Below are 22,479 nucleotides of genomic sequence, written 5' to 3' on the forward strand. Positions count from 1 at the left end.
TTAGCAATCCTAATTATTTAAACAATGTGATGGGCTCCAGAAGTTTACCACTAAATTAATAATATGATAACATCAGGCTTCTTTTATTTGTTGTGACCAATGAACATTTGATTACATCTTGTAGAAATTCTGTGCAAGTTGTTCTGAATCTCCTTATGATAATCATTGAACAACAATACTTTCCCCTTGCCTACAGCACTGGCAGTGAACAATATGAAAATATTGCTAACCCTTTCTGACAAATCATTTGTGCCTACTGAAAACATTAGTGACCTGTTGTGCTTCATTGAGGCTTATATATTACATTCATTTCTATTGAATATTCACCACCCAACAGAATTTACTGGGTTCTATTATTCAATAACTCTTCGAGCCAGTCACAAATCTGAGAGAATACTCTACATGAGCATATCTTGTTTACAAATTGAGAATGAGGTGTAGTGCTGAACAGCTGTTGGAAATCTAAGTAGATGGAATTTACCAAAGAAATATGAGTGACTATACCAATATTAGTGAAAAATTAATTTAAATGATGATGAACAAAGCAATAGTAATAATAATAATAATAATAATAATAATATGGAACTCAATGGCCTAGAGCAAATCTTCAATTGGACTCCACTTAGGTGACTTTTGTGTCCCTAATCTGCCACAATAATCATATCGGGGAATGGGGACCTACACTTTAATGTGGAATCTCAATCATGTATCCTATCTGATGAATCTTCACAGCACTGAGATGGGAAAACTTGGTTTGAAGGCGGACCGAAATATTCTGTGGTACGACTGGGATTCGATCCCACTGCTTTCTGTTTCTAGGCATGTGCTTTACCACTATATCACCGAACACAACACATCCTAAAGATGAAAGAACTGATACAGTGAAACCCCTGTTTTACATTTTATTGTGGTCCAGACTTAAAAAACGCAAAACTGAGGGAAATGAAGAATTGAGGAAAATGTTAAAACCCCGCAAAATATGGGCAAAAGCACATGTAATTGGCATATATGATTAAAAATCTCAATCTTCTCCAATACTTTGTATAAAATCTGTCTAAGTGAAGGAAATTAAATGTACAATGCAATGTTTATACAATAATTTGTGGTAATGAATTTCATCAAGCCATTTTCTGACATGTTACGACCACAAATTATATGTTCAAAACATGCGTTTTTGGGAGATCATCCTTTGTGCTCACCCAGAAAAAAGCAAAAATTGATGAAGATGTTGAATTACACCAAAAACATTACAGCAGCTAATTGGTTAAACTATGAGCATAAATGCAGACATCTGCTTAGTGACAAACTTTGTCACCATTGCTGTTACTGTTTAATGCTTTTCTTACGAGCTGTATTCCATATGTTCACCACTGTTAAAGTGTTATTTTAGGCTTGATGAGAGAAACAGAGAAGTGAAAAAATGAGTTTACTTCACAGTTGATGTTACAAGCTTATTGTAAGTCAGCTTACTGAATTTTTGTACACTGTGTAAAATGTAAATTTGAAAGAAACCTCGGGTGCTAGAACTTGATTTCATGCCTTCTGTCATTGCTGCCAATCTTCATGATGTAGTATGTGGGGTGTGTGTGTGTGTGTGTGTGTGTGTGTGTGTGTGTGTGTGTGTGTGTGTGCGCGCGCGCGCATACACACACACACACACACACACACACACACACACAGTATATACATGAGCTGTGTGTATAGTTGTTGCAACTGTATAGTGTCAGATTTGAACATGAAAGACTTAACAATGTGCTATAACAAAACCCTTGCTTTACTTCCGTGTCACGTCTCTGTCATAGAACATGATCTGCATGAAAAGTATATTTTTTGCACTTCACAAAATGCTTTCAACCCTACCTGCACTCCTGTCATTGAAAGGCCACTCTCCCTCTCCACACATCCAGTAGGTGAGCCCATTTTATGTATGTTATTGTGGTGTGGTAGCTGCACTGGTTATTGTGCGATTTAACACATTGCCAGCCAACAGGAGTTCACTAGCCGGAAATGGACAATGTTTCCTCGATTATGAGCAAGCACATTCTTCGAGACTCTGTGCTTGAATTTAAAAAGGTTGACAATTGATATTGTTTCTGAATACAGTACATCGGCATTACACGCATAATGATTAGACTGAGTCATATATAGCACAAAAAAAGGCTTGTTTGTGGTATAGGTTGACTCCATGCAACTGTAGGTGAACAAATGGATGCACACAATCTAATAATAAGATCCCCTGTTGTTTGTCTGTAGTTGAAGCACGATAGTAGATAAACCAGGAGTCCAACTTAATCCCACATGAGAACTCCTCTGCCACCCGTCTGAATAACTGTGTGTTAGCAAGTGGGATTCATCACTATATGTTTTCAACATTCTATCTCTCTCAAATGTATTGTGTCAGTATTACAAAAAAATTGGGACGTCCTGTTTTGCATGCATTATGAGGGCTGTATGGAATCAAGAAAACCAATGCATATTGACTTGGTATCAATGATTCTTGGGTCCAAGGCACTCAACATTAAATAAATTCAAATCAAATGTCCATTTAAGGTCAATCACAACATACAAAAGTATATAACACTTTTGCACAGCAACTGCAGGAACAGTCTAATAAAATGTGCCACAGTGGAGGAAACTGAATCATCAAAAGAACTCCACACAATGTAAGTTTCCAAGGCCAGTGTATATACCAGTTAAAACTTCTGGGCTGATACATGCTGGTTGATATATAAAACTATACCCTGACATTTCATCACTGACTGTGGGAGATATCTTCAGAGGTAAAACAGCACTGCCTGGAAGTTTTAACTGGAGTAAACACCAGTCGTGATAGCCTACATGTATGATAGTCTCTTGAAACTTCAATTTCCTTCAGTGGCACAGGAACGCTCATTCACTTGTTCTGACAAAAGTCAGAACTACTCCATCAAGTTCTGTCTCTGACAGTGGGAGACAAAATGTCAAGGAATAGTTTTCCATATTGATTCTGATCTCTCAGCCCAGAGGTTCAGGAAAAAAGTAATGCATTTCATAATGTAAAGCTCACATATGTGCTACAATATAAAGAATATACACAAATAATGACCCAAATTTGTCACTCTAGTCAGATGTGGCAATATAGAATCACACATCAACATATCATCATGTTATTCAGTCATTACATAGCCAACATAAGCAAATATTCAGTTACAGAAATTGTTTCCCTGAGGATCCTGTGGCTTTTGATTGCATGATAAACGAAATTTTAATTTTTGTATGGAGCTTTCTTCACCTTCTGTAGCCTTTAGTAAGCTAATGACTACGCTCTTTAAGGTCCGTGTATATATGCTGGGGGAAAATCTCCTCAAAACAATAATTTGGATCTTATTTCTGCTATCCTGCAGGAATTATACTGTTAAATGAGTACTGATAGCAAATGAATGAAAAATTGCCATCGTCAAACAAGTGGTGCTACAAGAATGCTTACACCCCACACATTTATTTTATTTATTTATTTATTTTATTTTTATTTATTGATTTATTTAACCTGGCAAGATTAGGGCCATCAGGCCCTCTCTTACATCTAACCAGGCATTCTACTTATTTTACATTCATATGTTTTAGTAGGCATGTTAAACTACATCTAGTACAAAAAGTGAAATAAACAATTTGAAAGGTACACCTGGAAAAATACATACATATAGAGTTTATATTCTTAGGTCACAAGTACTGTTATAATTAGACATTATTGAAGAGACAGATTTTAGATAGGAGTACTGGCAGCAGGGAATATGAGGGAGACTCATGGTGAAGGGAGGAGAAGAATAGAGACATGATGAAACATAATTAAGGAAATATAAAGGAAAAGAAGATTGCGTGGCTAATAGAGATAGATGAAGAGGAAGGCATCTTAGGAGCAAGATAGGAGACGCTAGCTTTGCTATTTGACAGATGAGGGGATTGTCCTTGTACATTAATTTTGTGGAGAACTTTGTGAGGATGATAGTAGGAAATGCTTCAACTTTTTCTTAAAAGCAGCAGGAGATCAAATTTTGCGCAAGGTAAGGGGCAGTTTGTTCCAGAGGCGGACAGCGGCAACTGAGAAGGAGTTTGCAAAAGTTTTTGTTTTGTGAGTGGGCACAGTTAGGATATCAAATAAGAGTGACCTAGTGTTTCGATTATGATGACATGACAGGTTTTTAATCTCTGAAGCAAGGTACTGGGGTGCTTGCGCGACGAGGAGTCGGTGGAGTAGACATAGAGTGTGGTAGTCACACAATTTGTCCGGCCGCAGCCACCCTAGCTCGGAGTATGAAGCACTAACATGATCATATCGGCGAATGTTGCAGGTGTAACGCACACAGGCATTCATGGTTAGCTCTAGCCATCTTTTGTTTTCACTATTCATGCCTTGTTGAATCACATCACAATAGTGGAGGTTCGGTAGAACGAGCGCTTGCACGAGCTGGTGTTTCAAGTCCTGTGGAAATATGTTCCGAAACTTTTTGAGAGCATAGAGACAAGCAGACGTCTTTCGGCACACTGTGACTGTATTCTCCGCCCAGTTGAGATGCTCATCCAAAGTTACACCCAAGTTCTTCACTGTTTTCTGATATGGTATTGGAGTACCGTCGAGCAGAATAGGAGGTAGCCGTTCGCGGAAATCTGAACTTACTAATTTCTGATGGGCTATTAAGATAACTTGCGTCTTTTTTGCATTTAGTTTAAGCCCCAGGTTTTTCGCCCATGTCACTACTGAAGACAGATCATCATTCATCTGAGCGATTGCAGTGTTTACATCTTCAGGTCTGATGCTTAGGTAGAGCTGGAGGTCGTCGGCATAGAAATGATATTTACAGGAGGACAGAACCGACGAAATATCGTTGACATATAAAGAAAAACAAAAGTGGTCCTAAGACTGATCCTTGTGGCACTCCCGAGGAAACATGTTTCCAGGAAGATTTTTCATTTACGCAGACAACACATTGCTGTCTGTCTTTTAAGTAGCTTTCAAACCATCTCATTGCACTATCAGAGAAATTAAGCTGTTGCATTTTTCTGAGCAATATGTCAAAGTTAACAGTGTCAAAAGCTTTGCTGAAGTCCAGTAGCGTCAATATTGTTGCCTTTCGATTGTCGATGGCATATTTCAGGTCATCAGTTACTTTAATTAGAGCAGTGTTTGTGCTGTGATGTTTACGGAAACCGGATTGAAATTTGTCATATAGGCTGAATTCATGCAAGTGTTCAGTGATTTGGTCATGAACAATATATTCAAGTGCTTTGGAAACAGCAGGCAGTATGCTAATTGGTCGGTAATCACTAGGCAGTTGCGGGTTTTCGATTTTAGGGATGGGTCGAATTAGGCTTCTTTTCCATGCAGTGGGATACATTCCGTTCACGAGGGAAAAATTAAATATGTCAGTTAAGACAGGTACTAAGATATCGGCAACATTCTTAATCATGGTTATACTGATACTGTCGTTGCCTATTGCATCAGAAGAGATTCTCATTATTGCTTTTCTTGCCGTATTTGTTGTTACATGTTTTAGATGGAAGGTATCGTTGTTAGTTATCCTGTTTGGGGATTCTTGTGGACGGTAATTATCAGCTGTGCTGGTAGTCTGAGGTGCAGAGAAGAATTCATTTAATTCGTTAGCTGACACATGAAAAGTAGTTTCCGATTTTGCCTTTCCCACCCCCAAGCTACGGAGATTCTTCCATAGAGTCGTGGGCGTCAGATCGCTGCATACAAGGGAGCGAGCGTGCCTGATTTTAGCATTGCGAATGCATTGTTTCACTCTGTTCTGTAGCTTTCTATATTCTTCGAAACGCTCGGGTCTCGGATCTGCCTTGAAACGCCTGTGGGCAGCATCCCTATTAGTCATCATTTGACTTAATTCAGCTGTCAGCCATGGAGCAGGAGATTTTCTTACACGGATTGTGCATACAGGTGCATGTTTGTTATAGAGGGCAGTGAGTTTATCACCAAGTTCATTAATTTTGCCGTCGATTGTGGGTTTTCTGATTATTTGATGCCATGAGATTTCTGAGCAATCGGCTGTTAGAGTGTCAAGGTCAATACGTTTCATGTTCCTACAAGTTATGTAACGCGATTTGATCCTTGGGGGCTGCACAGAGTAGGCCAGGAATATTACATCATGTGCTGAGAGGCCAGGGGCCGATGTTTGACCAACATCTCTTACTTTGTCGGTCTGTTTCGTTGCGATTACGTCTATAAGAGTATGACTGTGTGCCGTATGGTGTGTAGGTTGTAATGGAAGAATGTCCATGCTATTGCAACTAAACAGTCTTCTTAGGTTTATTGCGGAGGGAGTGTCTCTTAGCAGGTCTATGTTCAAGTCACCCATTACGATGACATGTTCGTATTGACACTGAAGTGACAGGTACTAGAGGTTGAACTGGCAACGCAAAATATTCTGTTCCTTTGAAGTGTAGGGAATAAACGATATCAAATTTCATAAATGTGTAATCACATCTTATGGAGCTATATTTAATATGCTGCAAATCTAATATGTACAAAAAAACATGGATACAGTAGTAAGAGAAGAAGAGTTTGAGATTAGCTTACTGATTGAGTTAGTCCTTGAGAAGGAGTGGGCCATGCACAGAGATTCAAATGAAAAAAGAAGATACCATTCATACATAACTTAGAAAATTTAGGGAAAAATACATGGCTAGTGCATTTTAATTTTGGTTCATGACAGTAGTGAAGATCAGTGTACAGAAATAACTAACTTTTTCAAATAGATATTTATGCAAACAATTTAGTAATCATGAGAATGTAGCTTTGCCAGTATTATTGATAATAATATAATTTCCTTTCTTAAAAAACTGCTATTGTATAGCAAAATACATTTTTCACTTATGGGCATCTATACATTTCTGTTGTAATTACCTGTTTCTTCTGTTTGCCTCATTGCACAATTTCTGATTTTGAGTGTCTGAAGAGCTTTAAACCATTTTATTATGAATGTTTTTATCAGGATGGCTTCTCCGACATTATACTTTTTTAATTCCTCTGTAAATTAACCTGCCAACTGTAGTTGAGACCTACCCCAACATTGTCAAAAAATCACCAATCTAGCAGGATAGGCAACAAAAACCTACATGGGACTCTTTATCAAAAAGACTTTGCATTTTTGTCCCTTGTTGCATAGTTTTCCTTTTGACTTTCAGAGTATCAGCTTGTATATAAGCATTTACAAATAAAAATGTCCAGTCCCTAATGGTTCTCATGAAAGTTTATAAAGCCAAAAATACTCACAGTCAACAGTTATCAAGTCACGAACAGAGTGTTCTTAACAGGACTCTTTCTTTAACTTCTGAATTTATTTACTCCTTGTTAATAATCATGAGAATGGTGGGAAAAGCACACACAACTCAATCACCAATATTAGTGTACTAACTACAACAGGCACTTACTGTACTGCACAGTATCAAATCTCCACTTCTAAAACTCCTCCTCTTCATTCTGTAACCTATTTAAATCTTCCCTGTAATCACTAAGATCTTCCAATCTCCTACTGAGTTTCTTATTGAGGTTCAGCAATGAAACCAAGGCTGCAGTTCATAATCAAGGTTAAAAAAAAAATCTTGTTACATATTAAATGTCATTCCTCTTCACTGCTCGGACCAGTGTTGTTAATATCCTTCCTTTGCTCTCCGTATAGGCTTGTTACGTTCCTCCGACTGTTATATCTTAAGTACTGAGGATTTCAATATATACAGTTACAAAGGTGAATTGTTAAATGTTTATCTGAAAGGCACAAATGAATCATTGCAATGGTACTAAATGTTTTCCTTTCTCGGTTTCTATTATGAATCCCTCTTATTGATTTGTGTTTTGTGTCCCCACCCCACTTTCTATCAGCTCCAATCCTCAATCTCTGACACGTGAAAAAATAATTACCACCCAACATCTCCAAAAACTATAAACCTCCAGTTTCTTTACTGCAGTACATTTATGTATGTAGCTGCATTAAATGCAGCTGAGTATTGCTGATTCACAAGCTTCTGTAAACTTTGTTTTTTAAGCATTCCTTGTATTTCCTTCCACAGATAGTTAGAAATTAGAAATGTCTTGTTTGCTTATAGAATTGTATATCACAATATATTCTTATTAGTTATTACGTATGTATTTCACCTCCTAACAACAGATTTTATAATAAAACAGATTATTCAAAAATTTATATAGCGTATCGTATAAAACATAAGTATCATTTACAAATTAATCAGGCTTCATTATTCTGTTATATCTCACATGAGCAACTCAATAATGACAAGAAAAACAGAAAAAGAAATAGAAACTGTTGAGGAGGAGGAAATGATCCCTTCTGTAGGAACTGTGTCTGAATTGACAGCTATTGTATTAAAACATTCTACAGCATCCTTGCAGATACATAAACAGAGCTCCAGTTTCACAATCACCAGAGCTTGTGCTAGTGCCAGAAAACAAACATATACATAATTATTTATAGGTTCCACTGATCATTGAAATTGCTTTGTGATTTTTGTATCTCATTATTCCATTTTGAAATACAGAACTGCTTTAAACACATGGCAAAATCCTTATCACATGGCATGGCATCACTAACTTTGTACTGCATAAAACACCAAACTTCATTCAAGCAGTCATCAAAACTTTAACTAATGCAATAGCTTTCTGTTTTTTTATTTCTTTGCAGGCACATCTGTAACTAATGTGATGATTAGCCTAAACAAGTGGAACAATGAAGAAATCACATTAGTAATGATATGAAAGTAGCAGTGCTAAAGAGCTGCAGCGAGCTGTCATGGCAAACGATTTAACAAAATATAAATAAATTAAAAGGTAGTTGACGTGCTGTATCTTTGACAGACACATAGACAAGACTGAGAACATTATTAGATTTTCAATGCATCTTCTTCCAGAGCTACAGAGTAACACACAAATATATACATCTGTATGCCTACATTGTCCCAGCTGTCTACATTCTACTGGCATAGCAGCACAGTTCGGGTGGAAAGGGGTTGTGTTACGAGTAGTGGGAGAGGGGAGAAAGAAGGCAGGAGTTGGGGGGAGGGGGTTAGGGAAAAGTGGTTGACATCTGGAAGTGGGAAGCTTGTGTGTAGTAGGAGAGGGGAGACAGGAGGCAGGAGTTGGGGGGCAGGGGGTTAGGGAAAGGTCGTAGACTAACTGGAAGTGGGAAGTGACCGGCTCATGGGATAGGTATGTGGCACCAGTGAACTCATTCTGGACACATTAGAGGAGCTGTGCACACCACAAAATGACATGGAGGAGTCGACAGGGAAGAGAAGATGTAACAGAGGAGAAAAGAAGACTATGAAGAAGAGGGCGTACATGCATTATGAGTGAAATTAGTGTAACGTGGCAGGGGTGTTCTTAGCTACAGTTTATCAATGACAATTCATTTGAACGGGCAGCTGGTTGGTTGTCATGCCCTCACAAAATGCTACGCATAAGTTACAACAGAGCTGGTACAAGACATTATTGCTTTCACAGGTTGTCCTGCTTCTGTTAGGAAAGGGTAGGATAATCCTGTGACAAGACTGGAGTAGAATGTGCTAGAGCTTTGGAAAGGTCTTGCAACTGGACTTTCCAGTGAACCTGTAAAAAAGGGTTGTGAGTTGGTGTGGTGTAAGGATAGACTAGGATACTGCACAGATTGGGTGGACAGTGAAATATCACTTTGAGAGGAATGAGAAGGATTGTAGGTAAGATGATCTTCATTTCTAGGCATGATGGTAAGACTTGGCAAAGGATACAGTTAAGCTGTTCCAGTTCAATATAAAACCTGACTGGATTTGTCTGAAAGTTAGTAATGTACTCAGTTTTGTTTATGTGCCTGCTGCTACTCAGCACCTCAACTGTTGGGCAATTTGTAATCTTTATTACTTAAATTATTTGTACTCCATCACATATATTCCACTCCCATATTTAGCAGAATACTATGTGTGACACAACACTACACTGTTACAGAGTGAGCAAAGGCAAGCGATAAACAGCAAATTGCTTCCACGTTCAACATCTTTCACAGTGGTAGTGTTACAGTCTGAAATTTATTTGCAAATAGTGATACACATTTACTCCAGCACTCCACAACTGTAGAAAGTGAACCAGACATACAACACTATATTTTCAAAATTTTGGGAACAATGTGTTTCTGCCCAGACAGGCAGACAGAGATATATATATAAAAACAAAGATGATGAGACTTACCAAACAAAAGCGCTGGCAGGTCGATAGACACACAAACAAACACAAACATACACACAAAATTCAAGCTTTCGCAACAAACGGTTGCTTCATCAGGAAAGAATGTTGAAGCAACCATTTGTTGCGAAAGCTTGAATTTTGTGTGTATGTTTGTGTGTCTATCGACCTGCCAGTGCTTTTGTTTCGTAAGTCTCATCATCTTTGTTTTTAGATATATTTTTCCCACGTGGCATGTTTCCCTCAAAAAAAAAAAAAAAAAAAAAAAAAATATATATATATATATATATATATATATATATATATATATATACTTTTACAAATATCTTTTATCAGAGTAATTTACACTGACACAACATTACCAAATGCCAATATCCTCTGACATGACATAGGAAGCAACAGTTTTATTGATATCTACTTACACAGGAAACATTATCATATTGCTTTATTATAAATAAACAAAAGTGAAGATGTATACATAATATGAAACTAACAAAAGAGGCTGCAACACTAATACCACCATTTCGAAAAACTGAGGGGAACCATCCACCGTAATTTCTGTTAATCTCACGAGTAATTATTTATTTTCATTCAAGTACTTTTCATTTCACTTTCATGGTGGTGGGGAAAAAGTGAAATATAAAAACGGAAGTGTGGAATCAATTTTCAACACACTTTTAGTGTTGTTCTTAAATGAAAAAATTCTCTTCTACACATAGACAGACAATGTAAATTTGAAACAGAACTGAAAGTACAGAGTTCCTATGAATTGAGGGTTCGTGCAGGACAAGCAGAATGAATATTCCTAGCTACAAGGGGACAGGAAGTGATGTGATGCATAGTTTAAAAGATTTCAGAGATCTATTAGTGACTATAGTGGAAGTAACTTCAAAAAGCAACACAAATTGACCAGAATTGTAGAACTTTACTAGTATCAAACATGTTTACTCACTGACCACATTGCTTATTAATTTTATCGGTAAAAGTTTTGGCCATGCAACAGACACATTCATTACATAAAATGTTGCAGCAGCACATATGCTATCAAACCTTGTGCCCTTTGCAAGTACAATACAAGACTCAGTATTTTGCTATTGTTCAATTTGCACTACGCTATGAGCCATGTGTGTCCAGCATGGCTGACCGCCATGTGGAGGGCATCTTATAAAGCTCTTGTAGCATACAATTTTATTTAGACTTGTACTTTACAGTTTGGTGCAAGTCTTTTTAGTTTAGGGCACCTGAGCCCCTTAAATGTCATGTATCATACTGTAATTATACTAGTAGGTGACTGACGTGTGGACATATTGTGTGAAGTTATGTTTGTGTTGTAGCTGCCATTAGTTGTTGGACTGTTTATCTCACTAGTCTTCTCACCTTGATTAATATCTTTCATGTTTCATATTCAGAAGTTGGATTAAAATAAGAACCAGTACGCCCACTAGTAATAGTGATAGTGGTGGTGGTGGTGGTGGTGGTGGTGAAGGTTTATAAATCTGAAGGAAATGGGAGGGGGGGGGGGGGCAGAGGGTAGAGGTGTGTCAGCATGAAGCTGGACACCCCTCAGCATGCTGTGTATTTTTTATGGTGAATGCCTGACCCCCAATGACATCATCAATACATAAAATATATAGAGGGATGCAGGAACATGAGGCAGTAATTGACAAAAAGGGGAAAGGAATATAGTGGAAGCAAATGGGGTAGCTTTGAGAGGTGAAATACTGAAGGCAACAAAGTATCAAAGATGTAAAAAGACTAGCCCTAGAAGAAATCCTTGGATAATCACAGGAGATATGGAATGTAACTGATGAAAGGAGAAAATATAAAACTGCAGCAAATGAAGCAGGTGAAACCGAATACAAACACCTAAAAAATGAGTGACAGGAAGTGCAAAATGGCTACATAGGAATGGATAAGAACAGATGTAGGGATATAGAGGCATACATAACTAGGAAAAGATAGCTATCACCAATGGGATAACTAAGGAGGTCTTTGGAGGTATCTGAATATTAAGAGTTCAGATGGTAAACCAGTAGTAACCAAAGAAGAGAAAGCTGACAGCTGGAAGGAGTGCTATACAAGAGAAATGAACTTTAAGACAATATTATAGAACTGGAACAGGACACAGATGAAGATGAGATGGGAGATGAGAAGAACTGGACAGAGTTCTGAAAGACCTAAGCCGAAACAAGGCCCCTGGAGCATACGAAATCCCATCGAACTACTGATATACTTGGAAACGCCAGCCATGGCAAAATTATTCCATCTGGTGTGCAAGATGTATGGGACAGGCAAAATACCCTCAGACTTCAAGAAGAATGTAGTAATTCCAAGCCCAGTGAATGCAGGTTCTGATGAAGTGGGAATATTATTGAACCAGTTTACAAGACATGGTTGCAAAATACGTACACAAATTATTTACAAAACAATGGAAAAACTGGTAGAAGGCAACCTCAGGGAATTCAGTTTGGATTCTGGAGAAAGGAAGGAACATGCGAGGCAATAATGACCTTACGACTTATCCTAGAAGGTAAGTTAAGAAAAGACAAATCTGGTTTATGGTATCTGTGGAGACAGCTTTTGACACTTTTAGATGGACCCTTTGAAATTCTGAAGATAGCATGGGTAGAATACAGGTAGCAAAGGGTTACACACAACTTGTAACTGCCATCTGGTTTCTGCACAAGAGCTGAGGGGCACGGAAGGGAAGCAGTGGTTGAGAAAGAAGTGAGACAGGGTTTTAGCCTATCCCCAATGTTATTTAAACTGTATGTTGAGTAAGCAGTAAAGGAAGCCAAAGAAAAATTTGGAGAAGGAATTCATGTTGAGGGAGAAGAAATAAAAACTTTGCAGTTTGCTGATGACACTATAATTCTGTCAGAGATAGCAAAGGACTTGGAAGAGCAGTTGCACAGAATGGACAATATCTGGGAAAGAGGATATAAGATGAACATTAACAAGAGCAAAACAAGGGTAATGGAATGTAGACAAATTAAATCTGGTCATGCTAAGGGAATTATATTAGGAAATAAGACAATATAAGCAGCAGACAAGTTTTGCTATTTGTGCAGTAAAATAACTGATGATGGCCGAAGTAGAGAGGAGATAAAATGTGAACCAGCGGTGACAGGAAAAGCATTTCTGAAGATGAGAAGCTTGTTAAAAATTAATATATATATTTAACAATGAATATATAAGTCTTTTCTGAAGGTATTTGTCTGGAGTGTATCCTTGTATGGTAGTGAAACATGGACAATAAGCAGTTCAGACAAGTATTAGATAGGTACATCATGTGACTACTGAGGAGGTGCTGAGTAGAACTGGGGAGAAACAAAATTTGTGGCATAGCTTTATTAAAACAAAGGAACAGTTTATAGGACACATTCCGAGACATCAAGTGATCACCAATTTAGTACTGGAGGAAAGTGCGGAGGGTAAAAATTGTAGGAGGAGACCAAGAGATGAATGCAGTAGGCAGGTTCAAGACGATGCAGGCTGTAGCAGTTATTCGAAAATGAACAGGCTTGCAGTGGGTGGAGCAGCATGGAGAGCTGTGTCAGACCTGTCTTCAAACTGAAGACCACAAAAACAACAATTACAACATTTCAAACTATCTACTTGTTCAAGGTAGTTTCCCAAGCAGGTTTCCATCAAGCTGTGCACACACAGTAATGAATTAGTGTAAAGAGGTAATTTTCTCCACTGTTTAGTGACATGTCCTGCATGTGTTGAAACCATTCAAAATGGCAAGAGTTGCTTTATGTTTAAACTTTCATACAAGTAGTTCGTAAACTGTGGCAATTACAATTCACAAATACACAAGCCTCTAATTATTGGTAAATTCAAATACCATAATTGGAATTCACTGGAAGAATCTTAAGGAAATATAATTGATCTAGGAAAGAGTGCCTCACAAAATACTGCTTTGAGCAATTCTCGAGTGTTGCTCACTAGTCTGGGATTCTTACTCAGTTGGATTAATAGAAGATATGGAGTAGATCCCAATAAAAACAGCTCATTTTAACATAGGTTTGCTAATAAGTACGAAAGTGTCATTGGTGATGCTCAAAGAATTCCAGTATTTTATGCTACAAATAGGGCAGACAGCATCACAGAGAGGTTTACTGTTGAAGTTCTGAGATTTCACACTGCAAGAAGAATCGGACAATATGTTACATCCTACCACACACACCTTCACACCTTGTGAAATGACCATGAGAAAATCACAGCACTTGAAAGTCATATGGAGACTTACTGGCAGTCTTCTTCCCAGGCTCCATTTGCAAATGGAACAGTGAAGAGAGGAAATTACAATGTTATCTGAAGCACCTTCTGCCACACACTTGAATGGGGCTGGCACAGAACAGAAGCAGATGTACAGTTACGTTAAATATTTTCAGTTGACTCTTCTCACAATTTTTTTTTTTAATATGTGGCATTTTGTCACATATTTCCTCTAACCTTTCAAAAATATCTTTTAATTTCTTACATCATCACTGTCTCAAAATAGCTTCATATTAATTATGACACGTGAATGATCCACTCATAAACAAAAATTTAACAGTGTTGCTTTTGAGTAAAACCACTAGCAACCAGTATTATCCTGATGGCATATCCTTGTAAACATTGAATATCTTAACTGTTTTCGGTGACACGGTGATTAGCACATCAACCTACTTCAAAGATTGTATGCTTAAACACAGTAAGAGAAAAAGGAGTTGTTGAGAACCAAGACACAGTATATTACAAGATTATGGCTCGCAGAATATTTCTGTGCTTGATACACGCTCTCCTAGAACATTTAGTTCCAATCCTAAAAATTTCAAATCATTCTTAGATATTCCTGTGGCAAAATAAAATACAAACAGAAGATTGGTACAATTTAAGTTCAATCTCAGTGTGGCGAGATGTCTTTTTTGAACTTTCAGAAATTTCTCAGCTATAGTTAATTTAATCAAAAGGTGACATATGATTCATGTGTCACAGCCTAGTTTGAAAACTTCTGAGTAGAGGAATAACTAAGAGCTGGTATAACAATTGTATAATTGGAAAATTAGCATATGAGTAGTTATAACTAGTATTTCCTATAAAGATTTTCTTCTTTGGAAGTTATTCCCAAAGAAGACTAACACATTTAATTTTAAAATATTGGTTACTTTCACTATCCAGCCAGTTGCTTTATTTTTTTCCAGACAAACATGTTTTATGAGAGATAATATTTTGGGATCCCTTAATGCATCAGAAAGGCATACACCATTCTCACTGAAGAGAGACACTGCATGCAGCAGTTTTCTTCTAGCATCAGATCACCTTCCTCATATTTCTAAATATCATTTCCAGAATTCATGGAATTTTCTCAGTTATCTGAAACAAATTCAGAACATATTAGTTAGCACATGTTGCTCACAACTATGTCACTTGTCAAAACTTTCTATGATATGCAAAATCTTGTTAATACCTTTACACAGAAAAAAAGTCAACAAATAGATGCATCATCACATTGTCCTTCACATCCTTGAGGAAGTACTGCTAGAAGACCAATGAAATGCAGGTACATTCTCATGCACTATAGATGCCAATGTTCATGAACAGTTTCCTAATTACTCCTTTCATTTACAGCTAGTTTACAAACAAATTCCTGATTTTTACTGATGTCACTCTCATTCAAGTATTGGGTTACATTTTAATTACATCATTCAGGCTTTCTTCACCAATATATCTCCCTGTTTTTTTTCCCATACTAGGCACAGTTGTGGTAGGACATCTACACAACCTCATTTCATACAGAAACTGTCAGTATCATGCAAATCTCAATAAAGGACAGAAAAGCCCAATTATCAGTATGCAACCATAATCAGTATGGACCACTGAAATTTAAAAGAAAATGTGTGAATATTATATAGATAATAATGTAAGTAAGTTTCTGCACTTGATAATTATTCTTCTTAAGTTCTGAAGTCACTTACCAGTTAAGTGAGTTTCCATGGTACACAAAGCTGGCCTGTCGGAATTAGTGCCAAGTAAACACATTTCTGACTGACTATAGTACTTACTGCTAAGCACTTATAAAATTACAACTTTAAGAAGAGCTCAGAGGAATGGACTAACAGCTGAGAAGTGGGTGGTTAGCTGCTGGTGAAAACTTATGAGGTAATAAACAGTAATATAGAATTTGTTAAAACGCTAATGCACGACAATTCAACATTTGAGTGTAGTCAGGAAATGAGAGCATGTTTCACTAACAAATGTTAGGAGTGTTACTCAAAAATGTAATGCTTAATAACAATAAATACAGTACCTTGCAGAGTCCAGAATACACAATCAATAAATGTCAGAAAATGGAAATATGCATTCTAAAGAAAAAGCAACAAAACTGCAAAAGTGATTTAAAAATGAAACAATACAGGATACGTTTACTCTTTTTACCAGTTAAGCTTGGTAGTGGTGTGATGTCGTCAAAGTGAAGAGAATCCTGAATTCTATTGGCAATTGATCCCATTCCTGAGAAAGAACTATGTACAACTCTATGGTTGGTGCAACAATGGATGCATTTTTATCTTCTAAATGTCTCCTAATCACACATTATAGGACATAGAATGTTTCCAAAACCAAACTCTCTCTCTCTCTCAGAAAGGTGGAAGGAGCATATAGGAGGTCTGTACAAGGGCAATGTACTTGAGGACAATATTATAGAAATGGAAGAGGATGTAGATGAAACGGGAGATATGATACTGCGTGAACAGTTTGACAGAGTACTGAAAGACCTAAGCCGAAACATGTCCCCGGGAGTAGGCAACAGTCCATTAAAATTACTGACAGCCTTGGGAGAGCCAGCCCAGACAAAACTCTACCAACTCGTGAGCAAGATGTATGACACAGGCGAAATACCCTCAGACTTCAAGAAGAACATAATACACTCCTGGAAATGGAAAAAAGAACACATTGACACCGGTTTGTCAGACCCACCATACTTGCTCCGGACACTGCGAGAGGGCTGTACAAGCAATGATCACACGCACGACACAGCGGACACACCAGGAACCGCGGTGTTGGCCGTCAAATGGCGCTAGCTGCGCAGCATTTGTGCACCGCCGCCGTCAGTGTCAGCCAGTTTGCCATGGCATACGGAGCTCCATCGCAGTCTTTAACACTGGTAGCATGCCGCGACAGCGTGGACGTGAACCGTATGTGCAGTTGACGGACGTTGAGCGAGGGCGTATAGTGGGCATGCGGGAGGCCGGGTGGACGTACCGCCAAATTGCTCAACACGTGGGGCGTGAGGTCTCCACAGTACATCGATGTTGTCGCCAGTGGTCGGCGGAAGGTGCACGTGCCCGTCGACCTGGGACCGGACCGCAGCGACGCACGGATGCACGCCAAAACCGTAGGATCCTAAGCAGTGCTGTAGGGGACCGCACCGCCACTTCCCAGCAAATTAGGGACACTGTTGCTCCTGGGGTATCGGCGAGGACCATTCGCAACCGTCTCCATGAAGCTGGGCTACGGTCCCGCACACCGTTAGGCCGTCTTCCGCTCACGCCCCAACATCGTGCAGCCTGCCTCCAGTGGTGTCGCGACAGGCGTGAATGGAGGGACGAATGGAGACGTGTCGTCTTCAGCGATGAGAGTCGCTTCTGCCTTGGTGCCAACGATGGTCGTATGCGTGTTTGGCGCCGTGCAGGTGAGCGCCACAATCAGGACTGCATACGACCGAGGCACACAGGGCCAACACCCGGCATCATGGTGTAGGGAGTGATCTCCTACACTGGCCGTACACCACTGGTGATCGTCGAGGGGACACTGAATAGTGCACGGTACATTCAAACCATCATCGAACCCATCGTTCTACCATTCCTAGACCAGCAAGGGAACTTGCTGTTCCAACAGGACAATGCACGTCCGCATGTATCCCGTGCCACCCAATGTGCTCTAGAAGGTGTAAGTCAACTACCCTGGCCAGCAAGATCTCCGGATCTGTCCCCCATTGAGCATGTTTGGGACTGGATGAAGCGTCGTCTCACGCGGTCTGCACGTCCAGCACGAACGCTGGTCCAACTGAGGCGCCAGGTGGAAATGGCATGGCAAGCCGTTCCACAGGACTACATCCAGCATCTCTACGATCGTCTCCATGGGAGAATAGCAGCCTGCATTGCTGCGAAAGGTGGATGTACACTGTACTAGTGCCGACATTGTGCATGCTCTGTTGCCTGTGTCTATGTGCCTGTGGTTCTGTCAGTGTGATCATGTGATGTATCTGACCCCAGGAATGTGTCAATAAAGTTTCCCCTTCCTGGGACAATGAATTCACGGTGTTCTTATTTCAATTTCCAGGAGTGTAATTCCAATTCCGAAGAAAGCAGGTGTTGACAGATGTGAAAATTGCTGAACTATCAGTTTAATAAGTCACGTCTGCAAAAAACTAATGCGAATTCTTTACAGATGAATGGAATAACTGGTAGAAGCCGACTTTGGGGAAGGTCACGTGAACACGTGGGGCGATACTGACCCTACGACTTATCTTAGAAGCTAGATTAAGGAAAGGCAAACCTACATTTCTAGCATTTGTAGACTTAGCGAAAGCTTCTGACAATGTTGACTGGAATACTCTCTTTCAAATTCTGAAGGTGGCAGGGGTAAAACACAGGGAGCGAAAGGCTATTTACAATTTGTACAGAAACCAGATGGCAGTTATACGAGTCGAGGGGCATGAAAGGGAAGCAGTGGTTGGGAAGGGAGTGAGACAGTGTTGTAGCCTATCCCCGGTGTTATTCTATCGGTATATTGAGCAAGCAGTAAAGGAAACCAAAGAAAAATTCAGAGTAGGTATTAAAATCCATGGAGAAGAAATAAAAACTCTGAGGTTCGCCAATGACATTGTAGTTCTGTAAGAGACAGCAAAGGACCTGGAAGAGCAGTTGAACGGAATGGATAGTGCCTTGAAAGGAGGATATAAGATGAACATCAACAAAAGCAAAATTAGGATAATGGAATGTAGCCAAAATAAGTCAGGTGATGCTGAAGGAATTAGATTAGGAAATGAGACATTTAAAGTAGTAGATGAGTTTTGCTATTTGGGGAGCAAAATGACTGTTGATGGTCGAAGTAGAGAGACTGGCAATGGTAAGGAAAGTAATTCTGAAGAAGAGAAATTTGTTAACATCGAGTATGGATTTAAGTGTCAGGAAGTCATTTCTGAAAGTATTTGTACGGAGTGTGGCCACATATGGAAGTGAAACGTGGACGATAAATAGTTTGGACAAGAAGAGAATAGAAGCTTTCGAAATGTGGTGCTACAGAAGAATGCTGAAGATTAGGTGGGTAGTTCACATAACTAATGAGGAGGTATCGAACAGAATTAGGGAGAAGAGAAACTTGTGGCACAACTTGACTAGAAGAAGGGATTTGTTGGTATGATATGCTCTTGAGTCATCAAGGGATCACCAATTTAGTATTGGACGGCAGCATGGAGAGTAAAAATCATAGAGGGAGACCAACAGATGAATACACTAAGCAGATTCAGAAGGATGCAGTTTGCAGTAGGCACTGGGAGATGAAGAAGCTTGCACAGGATAGAGTAGCATGGAGAGCTGCTTGAACCAGTCTCTGGACTGAAGACGACAACGACAACAACAACAACAACAACAACAACAACTGTAGTGTGCTATTTAGATTTTGTTATTAAATACAGTTGTCCTCAATCTGACAGTTGGTTTGAACACCACAGTGCTCTACTAGGCATAGTTGTACTTGGGGTTGTATGTTCTTGCCTTCCTCTGGCATTTAAACTGTGCCTTCAGCTTAACATGGACTCAACATAATACTGGAACTTTGCACTGTTTGCATTGTCCGAGGTGAAACTGGCTAAGGACAAAAAACCTAATTTAATTATTATTAATACTTATACATAATTATTAAGTAATGGATTTCTTTGTGAAACAGTGAAGTTATAGACACTAATACTTACAAAAGCCTTTCTCTGTTAGAATAACACAACTCAAAAATAAATAAAAAAATTCTCAAACAAGAACAAAAACAATCATAAAATGCACCATTCACTTTCACAAAAATCTGATGCTCTTTAAAGAAAGTCGTCACACTTTATTTGCACGTTGAATTTTTCAGTGGTTTTCTGATCATTTAAAGGTACAGCCAACATACAGATAATGAGAACATAAACAATATATTTGTTAAGTAGATGGAGAAGTAGTTCTTTTTCTTCTTCTTACTTTATATTACTGTATAAATACCAAGTTCAAACGAGTCAAATCAGCCATAACTTGACAAAATTTGCAGATGAAAAACTAGTAGCAGAACATTCAGTGGCAGAAAGGCATGAACAGGAGAAACAACTTGCTAGAATTTTGCATGGAGCATGGTTTAAGAAACACGAAAGGAGGTTGTGTATGTGGAAGAGACTGTTTCAGGCAGATTATATAACAGAATTCAGAAACAAACTGTAAACTGCAGAAATTTCATGGGATACATTGAAGTAAGATATAGTGGAAAATAGTACATTGTGGTAGCAGGAAGAACAAGATTTTTGAAGGCAAATATAGGGTTATCAACATGAAATAAAATAAGGTTAATGTAAGAGTAGATGAAATAATGAACAAGAAAATATAAATTTCGGTAAGCTACTATGAACAGCGAACTGGATGCATTATTGTAGCCAAGATGGAAGGAAGGAAGGATAAGAAGGGTAAGTGCTCTGTCCTTTCAAAGGAACCATCCTAGTATTCATCTACATCTACATCCACATCTACACCATTACTCTGCTATTCACAATAAAGTGCCTGGCAGAGGGTTCAATGAACCACCTTCAAGCTGTCTCTCTACCGTTCCACTCGCGAACGGCACGTGGGAAAAACGAGCACTTAAATTTTTCTGTGCGAGTCCTGATTTCTCTTATTTTATTGTGAAGATCATTTCTCCCTATGTAGGTGGATGGCAACAGAGTGTTTTCGCAATCGGAGGAGAAAACTGGTGAATGAAATTTCATGAGAAGATCGCATCGCAACGAAAAACGCCTTTGTTTTAATGATTGCCACTCCAATTCACGTATCATGACTGTGACACTATCTTCCCTGTTTCGCGATAATACGTAACGAGTAGCTCTTCTTTGTACTTTTTCAATGTCATCCATCAGTCCCACCTGATGCGGATCCCACACCACACAGCAATACTCCAGAACAGGGCGGACAAGTGTGGTGTAAGCAGTCTCTTTAGTAGACCTGTTGCACCTTCTAAGTGTTCTGCCAATGAATCACAGTCTTTGGTTTGCTCTACCCACAATATTATCTATGTGATTGTTCCAGTTTAGGTTATTTGTAATTGTAAGCCCTAAGTATTTAGTTGAATTTACAGCCTTCAGATTTTTGTGACTTATCATGTAATTGAAATTTAGCTGATTTCTTTTAGTACTCATGTGAATAACTTCACACTTTTCTTTATTCAGGGTCAATTGGCACTTTTTGCACTATAAAGATATCTTATCTAAATCATTTTGCAAGTCGTTTTGATCATCTGATGACTTGACAAGACGGTAAATGACAGCATCATCTGCAAACAATCTAAGATGGCTACTCAGATTGTCTCCTATGTCATTAATATAGATCAGGAACAATAGAGGGCCTATAACACTTCCTTGGGGAACGCTGGATATTACTTCTGTTTTACTCGATGACTTTCTGTCTATTACTACGAACTGTGACCTTTCTGACAGGAAATCACGAATCCAGTTGCACAACTGAGGCGATATTCCATAGGCACGCAGTTTGGTTAGAAGACGCTTGTGAGGAATGGTGACGAAAGCCTTCTGGAAATCTGAAAATATGGAATCAATTTGACATGCCCTCTCGATAGCACTTATTACTTCATGAGTATAAAGAGCTAGTTGTGTTTCACAAGAATGATATTTTCTGAATCCGTTTTTCTGAATCGTTTTCTTCGAGGTACTTCATAATTTTCGAATACAGTAAATGTTCCAAAACCGTACTGCAAATCGACATTAGTGATATAGTCCTGTAATTCAGCAGATTACTCCTACATCCCTTTTTGGGTATTTATGTGACTTGAGAAATTTTCCAGTCTTTAGGTACAGATCTTTCTTTGAACGAGTGGCTGTACATAATTGCTAAATATGGAGCTATTTTATTAGCATACTCTGAGAGGAACCTGACTGGTATACAATCTGGACTAGAGACCTTGCCTTTATTAAGTGATTTAAGCCGCTTTGTTACACCGAGGATATCTACTTCTATGTT

The 22,479-nt window shown here is 38.7% G+C and overlaps 1 protein-coding gene across 3 annotated transcripts in view; it reads right to left on the reverse strand.

Moving 5' to 3' along the window:
* LOC126470098 (GATOR complex protein NPRL2) overlaps positions 1–22,479 on the reverse strand; it is a 176,523-nt gene that overhangs the window by 122,440 nt on the left and 31,604 nt on the right. Inside the window, exon 1 of one of the 3 annotated variants that reach the window (XM_050097667.1) lies at positions 7,426–7,967. The exons of 1 other annotated variant lie outside the window; for it this stretch is intronic. In XM_050097667.1, coding sequence (XP_049953624.1) covers positions 7,426–7,473 — 48 coding nt within the window. In that variant the 5' untranslated portion in view covers positions 7,474–7,967. Of the gene's footprint in view, positions 1–1,860; positions 3,420–7,425; positions 7,968–22,479 lie in introns of those variants that run through there. One more of the 3 variants, XM_050097666.1, reaches the window with a different exon arrangement.

This window comes from Schistocerca serialis, chromosome 3, assembly GCF_023864345.2.
Source record: "Schistocerca serialis cubense isolate TAMUIC-IGC-003099 chromosome 3, iqSchSeri2.2, whole genome shotgun sequence".
NCBI classification, from domain to species: domain Eukaryota; kingdom Metazoa; phylum Arthropoda; class Insecta; order Orthoptera; family Acrididae; genus Schistocerca; species Schistocerca serialis.